Below are 13,488 nucleotides of genomic sequence, written 5' to 3'. Positions count from 1 at the left end.
GTTTTGTTTCCATATACCAATGACTATACTAGTATTTCTTTGATCCACAAACGTTAGTCGATAGTATTTTGTTACGACAAGTCGAGATATGTGTTTGTGAATGTTTTGTTGAAAAAAGTTATGGTTTTTTTTTTTGTCTTGGAATAGTACAATCTCTAATACTTTTCTCCAAGTGTTGCATTTTATGAAAAAAGACTAGGGAAAAATCAAGCATCGACAATACTAAACTAGAGGTAATAGCTTTATGCAGCTATCTAAAGGCGTTAGGTTGACTTGGTTGTGTTTTGAGTCAACTCAACATTTTCTTTTTGTCATAGCATTTTCAAAGCTTTGGTTATTTTGCCATAATTTCATATAAAACGTGAATTATACCTTGTTAGATCAAAAACCCTTCCACAAGCCTATTGGTCTTTGGAATAGGTCATTGCCATAAATTTCAATTTTTTGTGGTTCCATGAAAACTCCTTGTTGAGAAATAACGTGACCTAATAAGCAATCTTTTGCATTGCGTGGAAACTTTTTTTTCTTGTTAGATACAAAACACTCTTGTTGTAGGGTGTCCAAACAACTCAACATAACCGATTGCCAAGTTTATTATGTATTTATGGATAATGATATTATGACTCTTATTTTTTGAATCACATTCTTTATTTTTTGACGTGATTTAGTGTAAGTTATTGATCAATGTATCACTATATTTTTCTTTGAAAGAATCAGTCCCACACTAAAATCACATCAGAAAGTAAAAAATGAGAGTTAAAAAAATGGGAGTCAAAATATAATTTTTCTGTATTTATTTATGAAACCGTTTAATTAAATTTGGTACTAAAAACCCATTTAGCTTTTGTAGTTGCTTGTGTTGAAACTTGTTTACGGGCTTCCCAATGTGATTTTTTCAATTATCGTGGCTCTCTTCACGGAATATATCTATTTTTCATTTTCTCAATTGCTTTAAATTTTGCAAGTTCTATGATGACCATATTGCATATTTTATAAATCTTAGATATTTTTGACAGGAATGTCATATGCATAATTGAAGAATTGTGAGATTTTTGGCAACTACTAATTCATTTGATTCTGTTAACTCTATCGATGATCTTTCATAAACTTGACAATTCCACTTGAGATTTTTATTTATTTTGTGGTTGAACATTTCTATAAGCATCGCAAGTGCTCTTGTATCCAATGAGAACACAAAATGTTGCCTTCTTGTCAAATTTGTCCATTTTAACCTATGGAATACAACTTAAACAAACACAACCAATGATTTTAGATTTTTTAAGTTTGATTGGTACTTACTAGTCTTAAAATTGACCTTCTTTTGTTCAAAATTATAGTGTTTATTGCCTTTACTCATAATTTCTTTGACAAGTCCCTTTTATGCAACGTACACCTTGCATCAACATACATATCTTTTTTAGGGGTGCATGGTTTGGAGATAAACTAAATAGAAAAGAAAAATAAATTATTTGCTTTGATGGAAAAATTAATGCATTTGAGCAAAAAGCTTATCAGTATGTGTGATTGATTTGATGGAATTAATGAAGGTTGATAGCTAGATTTTACTTTAATGTTATAATTGTCATTGGGTATATTTTTTTAAAATATAATTTTTTTGATTAAAAAAACTAGTTGAGTAAATAAAAGTAAATATTTCTTAAAAATATTAGTTTTTTAAAAATATTATTTATTAATTTATAGGAATAATCATAAAAAATTAAAAGGTCAAATAAATAGAATTATTTAAAATAAATAAATATTAAATATAAAAATAAATTAGTAATTTAATAAACGATTTCACAAATCTATTACTTTCTCCTCATCTCACACTTCATCATCTCTTCAAAAATTTCTCCCATAATCATCATAAATCACCCAAGTCAAATACATATATCAAATATATCAACTAATAAATCGTGGTTACCATAAGTAAAATTTAGTTTTGGAAAACTCTTGAGCTAAGCTGGTCTTTGGAGTCACATCACACATTAAACAACTTTGAACTTGGTTTTTTCTTCTTCACATTACATATTGGATGTGATTTGTTCCCTTGTTGAGTATATATTTTCTAGAAAAAATAATTACATATTTCAAAAATGGTTTGAAATTGATACAATAATTAGTTTTCTTTTTAAAATAAGTTAAACCTAGCATGCACTAAATCATTGCTACCATTAGTACGATGGGATCTTTCTCAACAAAAATGACCAACTTAATATTCGCTAATTAAGGATTAAATCATACATCATAGTTTCAAACTAAACTTTTAAAAACCAAATAAAATAAAATAAAAACTAAAAATTACTCTATAATTTCTCCAAGACCATCCAAACTCATTTCGTGTCCCATGGTTTAGTACATCACATCTATTTAGTCAACATAAGACCTGTCATATTAAATGTGTGTAAGTGAGGCTTTAGTCTACAATTATATTTTATCCGCATAAAATTTAGTTATAAATAAAAATATTATTTTTTAATTTTAATATATTTTTGACATTTTAAAATTTTTATATGCTTATAAAAAAGAAATTGATACCTCCAAAATATTTTCTCAGTATCCATCCCTGTTATGATGACAGAAATTTTCTTGAATTGATAAGTGAATGAGTCATGTGAAGTTGAAATTTGCTACTGACTCTACTGACCAAGTCAAACCATCTTAACCTTTTCAATTGCTATAATTATAAATATCGATTGTGAAAAATTTAGGAGACATGACAAGGATAATCTTTGGTTTAGTACTAACAAACATTTCTGAGATGAATTAATCTCTTATCGTTTACAATTTAATTTTTTACGATTAAAAAAATATGACCCAAGTTCTGATAAAAATATATTATTTTAATATTACAAACCTTTGATAAAAAACTGGCACTGTAAAACTTCACAAAGAAAAGAGGTAGGTCCTACCGGGAGTCGAACCCAGGTCGCAGGATTCAAAGTCCTGAGTGCTAACCACTACACCATAGAACCACTTGTTAGTATAATTCATAATAATATATTTAAACATAAGCGCTATTCAGAGAGCTAATGACTAATGTTCACATCTATGTTTAGAAAGTAGTTTTCAATGTTTGGAGTCTACTAACAGTTGATAAGACACGAAAAATAAAGGAATCAGATAAACTTTGAGTTTAATAGAAGTTTTCTTAACATAAAGAGAAATCTTTTGACATTTTATCAATTACTTATCAACTCATTTTTAGGAATAATATGATTATTAAAAAGAATAAACTTTTAAGACTATAAAAAGAAAAGAAAAAAGATTGAAGATAAAGTAATAAATATGAGGGTAAACTTAAGTGTCAAAGTATCATGATCCTAATATTAATTATTGTAGATATAATTCCTAAAACGGGTACTATCATTTAAAAATATTACATGAGAAAAGTATTATTCATCTATTAACTCGTCTAATTTAAAAACAACGAAGTTTTAATTTAAATTTTATGAATTTCATATTATTTTCAATATTTTACAATAAATTTTCTTTTCTTATATAAAACTTTCATTCTAAATATTATTTTTTATTCTTTTGACCTAGATATTAATAAGGTCATAGATCTTAAATTTTATGTAACTTAAGTCTCTAGAAATTCTTATAAGAATTATACAGTACAGGACTTGTGTAGTGCATATAAAAGACTTTTGATATAATTTTCATGTGCCAACTATTGGATGCATATAATCCATTGGAGAAAAATTATGATTTGACACTTTTGCTTTCCACCTTCTACTCTACAGTCCATTTTAATAATAGAATATTATATTTAACTAATAAAATAAATATAAACGAAAATTTAAAATATATATAAAAAAAAAAATATAGTGTTGCTTCACCAAGACAGGCGATCACGAAGGGAAGGTTTCATCTGAAATTTTATAGAACAAAAAAGAGAGCATGTAGCATGAGACAAAACAGTGGTCAAAACTCTCAAACTTTTCGTATAATGTTTTGTATCACTATACTTCTATAGCAGCCATATACGTTTAGCATATTGATAAGGGTAAATCTGAAGCATAGTTTTGTCTGTAAAGGAACACATTCATTACACACCACAAAATCCCTTCATCACAATGGAAGAGTAGAACTCTGACTCCTGTAGTGTGTGGAGAACAAAAATTTCCTGTTATGTGAAAACGATCTTCTCATTGAGACTGGTCCCTTTTGCAACGCACGTCCAAATGAAGCCAACTTGTGAATCGTGGTTGAACTTGAACTTGAACTTGAACTTGAACTTCCATGTTTCTCTGTGATACTCATATGAATCTTACTGGAACTCACTTTTTCTCCATAAGGGGTGTCTATATCCACTCCCACATCACGAAGCATTGAATTTGAAGCAGAAGAAACATCCATCGAAACCGATCTTCTCAGAGGCTGCGTTTCTGTTCCACCGGAGGACTCACCAGAACCACCACCATCTTCTAATCCAGCCCCATCATCAGAATCCTCCGCCGGAACCTCACGGTTCTGATTCTGATGATCAGACACAGACACGTGTGAACCAATCTGAACATTCTGATCGACGGCTCCAGTTTCATCGTGGACCACAGGCGCGCGACACAGGGGACAGTTTTTGTGCGACCGGAGCCACGTGTCAATGCAAGGCACGTGGAACGCGTGGCTGCACTTGGGCAACAACCTGAGGGTTTCGTCGTGTTGGAACTCCCCGAGGCACACGGAACATTCGGAGCTGTCTATGATTCCTTCGTTTTTCCTGTATTTGAAGACGGTGATGGAGTCTATCAGCGACTGTTGGAGACCGGCGGTGCGGATGTACCACACGTGGTGGACCGGCGCCAAGTCGTCATCTTGGTCCGCCGCCACGTCATCGTCGTTGTTCGCAGTGGGAGAATCTCCGTTCAAATCGAACAATATGGGCGTGTCTCTTGTTCCATTGGGTCTGCGGTTATATCTCCTGGAATAAAAGTACCTTATGAGTGTGGAGACGGTGAAGAGAAACATGAACACGCCAACTATGCATGCTGTCAAAACCAACGCTAGATGAACAACATGTCTATGATGTTCTTCTAGGGGATGTTTGGGTTCACCGACATCTGGGGTTTTAGGAGGAGACATTGGTGGAACAGAAATTAAGGTATTGAGGGGGTGAAGTAGTGTTCTATGGATGTGGAAAATTTGGCATTTGTTTTGGCAAAGAGTGTGGCATGATTAAATGGTGAAATGAGAAAATGGGGCATGGTTTTGATGGGACCATTTCGTTTTGTAGGGGAGACTTGGACTCACGAATTTACGTGGTGGTTTCTTATCCAATCCAAATCAAGGAACCTTTTTTATGGTTTCCGCGTTAACTTTAATGGTGGTGGGACATTATACCTGTAATATACTTCACAATCCTTTTCAAAAAGGAAACTTTCTTTTCTCCTCTAAAAATATAGGACCTTTTTTTCTTTCTTGCTTTATTAATGATGCCAACGTTCTTCATTCTTAAGCTACAACTGTAAAAGATTCTTCATTCTTAAGCTACAACTGTAAAAGATTTTCTCTTGTAATTACAAATTTAGTCTTTCTTATAAATTTTTTTATGCATTATGTGGTGAAAGAAAACGTATCTGTACATTGACAGAATAGATTAATAATTATTATGTTACATTTATCGTTTCCAATAAAAAAGAAAAAAAGAAAGTGGTGCGTTATATGGTAAGAGGTATCCTGACAATATCAACCAATAACTATGTGACATTTGGCTTTTACTAAGCCAAAGAAAATTACACATACGTTAAGTTCCTTCTATTCTTTGATCTTTATTACATATTTGAAAGCCAAAGGCGCAAGGTCATAATCAACCTTCATTCTTCCCTTATTTTCTTGTCATCAATATCTAATTGTTTCTTTCTTATTATTAATATTCTTTCTTTATTTCAAATTGACGCTGAAACTTTACTATAGAGTATAATATCATCACAAAAGGGAATGTGTGTATTTATTATTTAAGTTGGGTTATTTCTTTTACCAAATTATTTATTATGCGATAATGAAACAAAGTTGTTGAAGGATTTGCTTCAATGGAGATAATATACTAATAATAATAATAATAATAATAATTCATGATGAATAGAGACACGTATTTAGGTTTGAATGCATAACCTAGCATATAACATGTAATCTATGCACGCACAAATGTTTAAACATTTGTGCTATGTGGATATATTAGGATTCCGGTATGTCCCGTATTTGATTCGTAAAAAGCAAGACAGAACTAGACCAATCCACTTCACATTTAATTTACAAAAAATAGGTCAGGTTTGTGCGTCCCGGTCCATCTGCATAAGAAATGCAAGTTAGTTTTTTCTGAACTGTCCAGATAACACATGGCTTGCGTGATGATCAGCATAACAATTGTTTATGTTTTAATTTTTGTTATTTTGAGTGAACAAACATAATGTATTGCATCTAAAGAGAAAGAAAAAAAACATAGTTTAAATGTAACCAATAAAATATTTTTTCAAAACAAAATCATAGTTATACTTTTTGAATTTTTTTTTTTTTTTGTGTTGTGGCTATTAAGATTCTTTTATTGAAATCATAAATTGTGATCATTATTAATAAAAAATAGTTAGATTCACACATTTATCTAAATAATTAATTAATAACCTTTAAAGATCAAGAAAATGATAAGGAGTATAGTAAAAAAAATGATTAATTAATATCCAATAATAAATAATCATGATGGAGACGGAATATGATTATTTATATGTAAACTATAAAAAAATATTTTTTCTTAGAGATAATAGACTAAATTCTTACTATTCCAATTTCTCAAACATCTATTATGGTAACATTCATTTAAGTTTGTATTCATTTAATTCTACATTCCCCTAACTCAATATTAGTACGGGGAAAATTCTCGAATTAATAATTTTGTGACTTTAGTTTTAGAAAAACTTACCATTTGACGACTATTTTTATTTGTTCACATGTCATTGACGATTAACCATTTTGTAAGATGCGACAAAGGGTGAAAAATGCATCCTTAGCTTGATTTAACTAATCCGATGATAAATAAGAAAAATCTTTCAACTCGTTCGTATTGACGTAATGGTTGATAATATTTTCTAATGATTTGAAAATAACATTCTTTGGTCAACTTCAACTTCGTTCTGATCAATTTCAAGTTCACTATCATCGGATTCAAGAGCAGACTTTTGTAAGACGAACTCATTCATGATTTGTTCGATCTCTTTTATAAGAGTGTCTTTGAATGGCTTTCTCATCAACTTCGTATCCTCGAGCAATATTTGTAAGACAACCTCATTCATGGTTCGCTTGATCTCTTCTATAAGAGTGTCTTTGGATGACTTTTTCATCAACTTCATATTCTCAAGCAATACTTTGCATGGATTATGGTTTGAATTGCTCAAACAAAGCAATAATATCCAAGCGTCTTGATCATTAAGGTGTAGACCTTGGCTTTTGAGTTTGGTGCCTCTTTGACTTATCTTTTGAAATAAGGCAAATTATTTTTTCATTTTTATTTTTAGAAAATGAAGGGTTTATTATATGATGCATTGTTAAAAATATTTACTTAATATATTTTTTTATTTAAATTAGTTTTTAGGATTTTTTTTTAAAATATATTACAATTTTAGAATTAGCATATTAAAATTGAAATATTGTAAATATTTTATATTTCGTTACATCTCGTTATATATAGAGAGTATATGTATAAAATAAAATAAAATAAGAAGTTCCTCCATATAATATATCTCTCATATTTTTTTAATCCATTAAATTCCTAACATCCATAATATTTGTTGTAATTATATGACTCATAATATTTGATATTGTAATTATATGACTCTTAAATTTTCATAAGATGACATCCCAATTAAATCCCCAGTCAAAATACGAATTTAAGCAAATGTATAATGTATACTTAAAGCAATATATAAACAGACTTATCTTGATAAACGATTCTTAATACAAAAATATAAATAACGTGCAAAATAGTAATACAAATATAATGTAAAGGTCTTGATTATTGCAATTCAAAATTTAAGAAAAATAAATAAAATTATAACTACCTAAAATGATATTCTTATCTAAAAAAAATATTTACATTAAAAACATGGAAATATATTCTTTATATTTTTCTAATTAATTTAGCAATTAACTTGACCAAATATTTCTTATAAAACAGAGTATGGCTTATTAATTTTGTAGTAATAGCTTTTCAGCTTTGAAGGAATTGACCAGCTAGGTTTTTAAACAGTATCTTAATTTAAAGAATTCAAGATGTAACAAAAAATATCTATTAAAAACATATCTTCATATCATGAGAGTAATCACATAAGAGCAACACTTTGCAACACTATCACTGTTGATAGATCAAGATGTGATTCACTTTAAGGTCCAAGGTAAAGAATTTTTTTTTTAATACTAATAAATCTCTATAAAATTAATTGTAAAATTTTGTTAGAGAATAAAACTTAATAAAAATATTAGAATTGACTCTTAATTTTTATTGGTACTAAAAATAATATTTAATGATCTAACAATTTCTTTTAAAAAAATCACAATTTTACTTAGGAGAAAGAGATAGATTAGTTATCTCTAGTTTCTCACTAATCAATTCTGATTTTTATCTTTTATCTTTTTTTCTATTTCAATGATTTCTCATCTACTTATTCTATTTTGTGGCCCTTGGCTTTCTTATTGAACAATGGTTTATTGTTCAATCTAACACATTAATCGTTATCTATCGGTTTATTTTTATCTTTTATGTGTTGTGCATGTATCTCATTTTCTCTATTTCAAGTTATAAAAAGAGTTAATTGATAATTTTATTTTTTGTACGATGGTGCGTCTTATCAAATAAAAGACTAAAAACCAGAAGTTAACTATTATTCATTTACTTTATATGCTTAGGCCTTATATCGACTTTAGTTGCTTGTTACTTCTTCACATTATAATTTTCTTTCCTATTTAAAAAGTGTTCATTTAGTAAAATTGACGAAAAACTTAACTTAACAAAATAAAATGTTGTATTCATATTGATGAAATCCAATACCAATTGTTTAATCTAGGATGTCTGGTTAGTGGTCTCCAAAGAGGAACCTTTCCTGCAACTGTTAAAGCCATAACCTTTAGGTCCTTCATACTCAGCACCATTTTTTTCTTGTCATTAAGCATATTGTATGAACCCCTAGATCTCGTAGTATCTGCCATAGATATGTATCATTCAATTAGTTTTAAGATAAAATTTACCAGGTTTTAATAGTTTGCTGATCTCAAATTTTACTTTACTGATTTATCTGGTTTCTTGAATCTTGCATGTTTGGAATAGATCATCACTTTTTATTCTTTCAATCTCTAGACATAAAACATGGTAAACAGAAAACCAGAACAGTACCTGCGCTCCAATACCGTACTCAGTAGAATCACCAGTTACATTCAATTCCTCGTACTTGTGATCTTCAGAATGACAATCATGTACAATGTGGTCTAATCCAATACCTTCATGTCCTCGAAGATACACTAAGACACCCCTACCTGCTGCTTCAATTTGCTTCAATGCAACCACCAACTGGTTTCTACATTCACACGTTGTTGTGGCCCCAAAAATGTCACCAATGACACATTCTGAGTGTACTCTCACAAGTACATTTTTCCCATCACCTATCTCACCCTGTTAATATATCAAGGAAGATGATAGTTTAACAAAAAAATTGACAAATTTTTTGACAAATTACCTTTTTAAGTAAAAAAATATTATAATTATTACTTTATTTTGATTAAAAAATAAAAAATAATCTATTTAATTCTATTTATAGAAACTTTGTCAAAAAGTTTGTTAAAAAAATTTGTCAAAAGATAATTTTCCATATATCAACCATGTTATTACCGTCACCAACACAGTTACACTTTTCAAATCTCTCAAAGTTTCACCCTTGCCAAAGCAAGTGTCTCTAATGAAAACAACATGTAAACGTAACCAAGAAATCTGATTGATTTAAAGTGAATTGCAATTTGTCTGTTGCAATTCAACATGCTGTTAATTAAGCATACAAATATTGATGAGTTGCTTACTTTGACCATCGCTATGTGCTCAATCCCATCCAAACATGACCGATAGCAATAAGCTTTGAAATGTCCCCACATGGTGGATACCACTGCAGCTGAAGCACACTCCACAAACTTCTCCCTCTTCATTCTGTATCTGTTATTTTCAAACAAGATCATATTAGATATTATTATGAACTTTGATATCTTAGTTAGTTATGCTGATACCACAAAGTTTGCTAGTTCAAACCATGCATACATTAAAAATCATCGTAAAAGTTCTTAAGTCTATCTTCCTTATGATTCTGATTTGTTGGAAATTACCTTATTAAATCAGCAATGGAAATGATTTTGAGGTTTTTCTGGTTTGCCATTTGTCGAAGCTTTGGTAACCTGGCCATGGAACCATCATCATCTACTATCTCACATAAAACTGCAGCAGGTTCCAAGCCAGCCAACACAGCAAGATCAACCGAAGCTTCCGTGTGACCAGGTCTCTTAAGAACCCCTCCTTCCCTGTACTTCAGAGGAAATATATGACCTGGCCGATTGAAATCATCAGAACTCGAATTTCTCGATGCAAGTTTCAGGATTGTTGTTGCTCTATCTTCAGCAGAAACTCCTGTTGTAATGCCTTCCTTTGCATCCTATAATATCATGCAGTTCTTTTCGTATCAGATAACAAATCAACTCAAAAAAGATCATTGTCCTATTTTTTTCTTCCAAGAATCAAGAATGAAAAACCTATGTACCACTGTCACTGTGAATGCGGTGCCAAGTTTTTCTTCATTATTCTTCTGCGCCACCATCAAGGGGAGTTGCAACCTCTCTAAGTCTTGTTCTTTCATGCTCACACACACTATCCCAGTTCCATGCTTCACAATAAACGCAACTGCTTCTGGTGTTACCATTGATGCTGCCATTATTAGATCACCCTCGTTTTCTCTATCTTCATCATCTACAACAATAACTAACTGCAAATTTGTCAAAAAGAAGTGATTTTCTTAGCATGGTGTCCTTGGTTAGAGAATTGATCAACAAATCTACAGACTAATTAATCAACCTTTCCTTGACGAATATCTTCAATGGCCTCTGGGATAGAAGAAAACCCTTGTGTAGGACAGTCCAGTTCATGTTCATTTCTATCAGCAAAGAAACCATTGATTGCAGGATTTATCTCATCAGAAACAATTCTGGTAGGTTCTTCTACCAATTTGTGAAGTAAGTCAGATTTTCTTGAGCCAGTGCAGTTATTAGGATGAGATAGCAGATCTCCTTCACCAGATATTACAGCCCTCACTTTATCAACCTTGAAACTGAATTTCACGTTTCTAATTGGATTATCCAACATGAAATCAGGTTTAGGTCGGAGTAGAGGCACGCCACTCACAATGCACTGCCTTCAAAACAGAAGAAGCAACCATTCAATTACACAGGTGGAAGTATCAGAACAAAACAACAATTCTCAAAGGACATTGGGATAAACTTGCAATAAGTAAAAATTACAAGAACACGCAATTATATGTCCTAGAATATGATACTAGCATTTAAAGAAAAGAAAATAGAACTCACAGCTTGATTCATTTTACATGCAAATATTGACATTATCACTCATGATCCAGTAAAATGCAAGGAATCGTCATTTATTGACTTCACATTGATCTCACTCTTGCTCTCTAATTATAGCGTAGATTCAACAGCATAGGTTAATGTAGGATTTGTTGTTCATTTGATTACTTTTATATATTAATTCCAAATTTTCCCACGAATACACATGATAAAACCAAAAAGGTTACGTTCTTGCATGTGGCATGCATTGGGAAAGAAAAGAGAATATAAGATTAATTAAAGGGTAGACTCACTTGGAACAGGAGTGGAGGAGCATGGAAGAGCAATGAAAATTGACGAAAGCCATGTAGTGTGTGATAGATAGGACAGGGACAAAGATACCTCAGATAAGAAAAACGAACAAGACCATAGATTCAGCTACAACAAACGGTTCCACGATTTGTTTGTTTATACACTTAATTGTCCCTTCGTCACCACTTACAAATCCAATTGCATCGTTTGTTTATAGCTATTATTACGCGCTTTCCAGAATAAATTTTTACGTGACCTTTTGGTGACCAGAAATGTCAAAATGTACAAAATTTGCTTTGTTTTAGAAAGTATAATATCATTCTTAGGGATAGGGTCGTTTGAATTTTTCTTTCCCAATAATCGTGTTTGACGTCTTATTCCAAGAAAATCAAGCATTATTACTAGTTTGGATCAAATTATAGGATATTTAATCAAATTTCATACCAGCACTAATTACGCTGGAATAGACAGGTAATTAAGAAAAGAGAAATTTTCGTTTTTCTCATTTTTTATGGTTTACGTATGTAAAAGTATTTATTTATTATAAATTTTAATTATACAAAAATAATTTTGTCACATATAATGTTCTAACTAAAATACTATAACCATTGTAATTATTAATAGTCCTCTTGCTGAAACGAAAAATACAAGAAATTGTTTCTAAGAAGATAATCATAAATGAATGTTTCCAAATAATAACCATTATATCACTTGCAAACAATTCTGTCTTTGGAGGTATCGTTTTACAACTCAAATTGTAGCTTGACATCCATAAAGAAAATGAAAAGGGTGATTAGAATGAATTAATGTGCATACTGATAAGAATTAGAGCATTGAGAAATACAAAATACGAAAAAGAAGAACGAAAAATAATAGACAAGAGAATGTTAAGATGCTTGCGAAAAATAGAGTCATTGTAAATGAAAAAGTAGGACACTAAAGTCAGTGGAGCTCAAGTTTTACTATAACATTTTTCCATTATAATATTTTAGAATCTATATTTGCCTGCATGAACCTAATGTTTTAATAAACTTTAGCACATAACATAGATTAATCTTTTTTTATGTAGGTTTACTACTAAAAAAATGTCCCATTAATAATTAATTTTATTGACAAAAAATTGTTAGTCTAGAATGACTACTTTAGATATCAATTTACAAAATAAAATATTATTAGTTACTAAAATAGTCACTATTATAAATAAAAAATTGTAATTGATCACTAAATTAGTCACTAATTAACTAAAGACTAATTTATAAACTAATTTCTTTGGTATAAAAACTCTGGTAGCTAATGTTTAATAACAAATTTTTTTAATAACTAAAATCTTGATAGCTAATTTTGTGTAAAATACTTTTCGCAACAAATTTTGTAAGAAATACTTGCGAATTTTATAATTTTGTAGAAAATAATTATCCACGAAGAAACTAGCTGTCAATTAAGATTCTTACAAAAAAAAGTAGAGATTTTTTTTTTTTGCAAATTATTTTAACAAATTTGCAAAAAAGTGTCTCATGTAATATGAAAATTTCTAGTAGTGAGTGACTATTTTAGTAACCAATCATTTTTTATTTTGAAAATTAGTATTTACATTGGTCA

General features: G+C 30.2%; 1 protein-coding gene, 1 non-coding gene and 1 pseudogene across 3 annotated transcripts; all 3 read right to left on the bottom strand.

Annotated features, from left to right (window-relative positions):
• Positions 1 to 2,903: 2,903 nt before the first annotated feature.
• On the bottom strand, positions 2,904 to 2,975 carry TRNAQ-UUG (transfer RNA glutamine (anticodon UUG)). Its single transcript has one exon. It is a non-coding gene; the product is annotated as a tRNA-Gln (tRNA).
• An 881-nt stretch (positions 2,976 to 3,856) lies between these two features.
• On the bottom strand, positions 3,857 to 5,236 carry LOC114177890 (uncharacterized). The gene has a single exon (XM_028063479.2). The coding sequence runs from the start codon at positions 5,083 to 5,085 to the stop codon at positions 4,075 to 4,077; it is 1,011 nt and encodes a 336-aa protein (XP_027919280.1). The 5' UTR covers positions 5,086 to 5,236; the 3' UTR covers positions 3,857 to 4,074.
• A 3,757-nt stretch (positions 5,237 to 8,993) lies between these two features.
• On the bottom strand, positions 8,994 to 12,148 carry LOC114178568 (bifunctional riboflavin biosynthesis protein RIBA 1, chloroplastic-like; annotated as a pseudogene). The gene is made up of 7 exons (XR_014994093.1): positions 11,892 to 12,148; positions 11,093 to 11,429; positions 10,782 to 11,003; positions 10,354 to 10,676; positions 10,057 to 10,186; positions 9,380 to 9,655; positions 8,994 to 9,188 (listed from the first exon to the last, which is right to left on the bottom strand). The product of XR_014994093.1 is annotated as a bifunctional riboflavin biosynthesis protein RIBA 1, chloroplastic-like (transcript).
• Between the last annotated feature and the right edge of the window lie 1,340 nt (positions 12,149 to 13,488).

This window comes from Vigna unguiculata, chromosome 3, assembly GCF_037176805.1.
Source record: "Vigna unguiculata cultivar grain cowpea cultivar isolate G323 ecotype 2 chromosome 3, ASM3717680v1, whole genome shotgun sequence".
Lineage (NCBI taxonomy): Eukaryota > Viridiplantae > Streptophyta > Magnoliopsida > Fabales > Fabaceae > Vigna > Vigna unguiculata.
Note: the sequence above shows the minus strand (reverse complement) of the source record. Positions and strands in the feature narration are given on the sequence as shown.

Coding starts and splice junctions, on each gene's coding strand:
- LOC114177890 (XM_028063479.2), bottom strand. CDS start 5,085: ATGTCTCCTCCTAAAACCCCAGATGTCGGTGAACCCAAACATCCCCTA.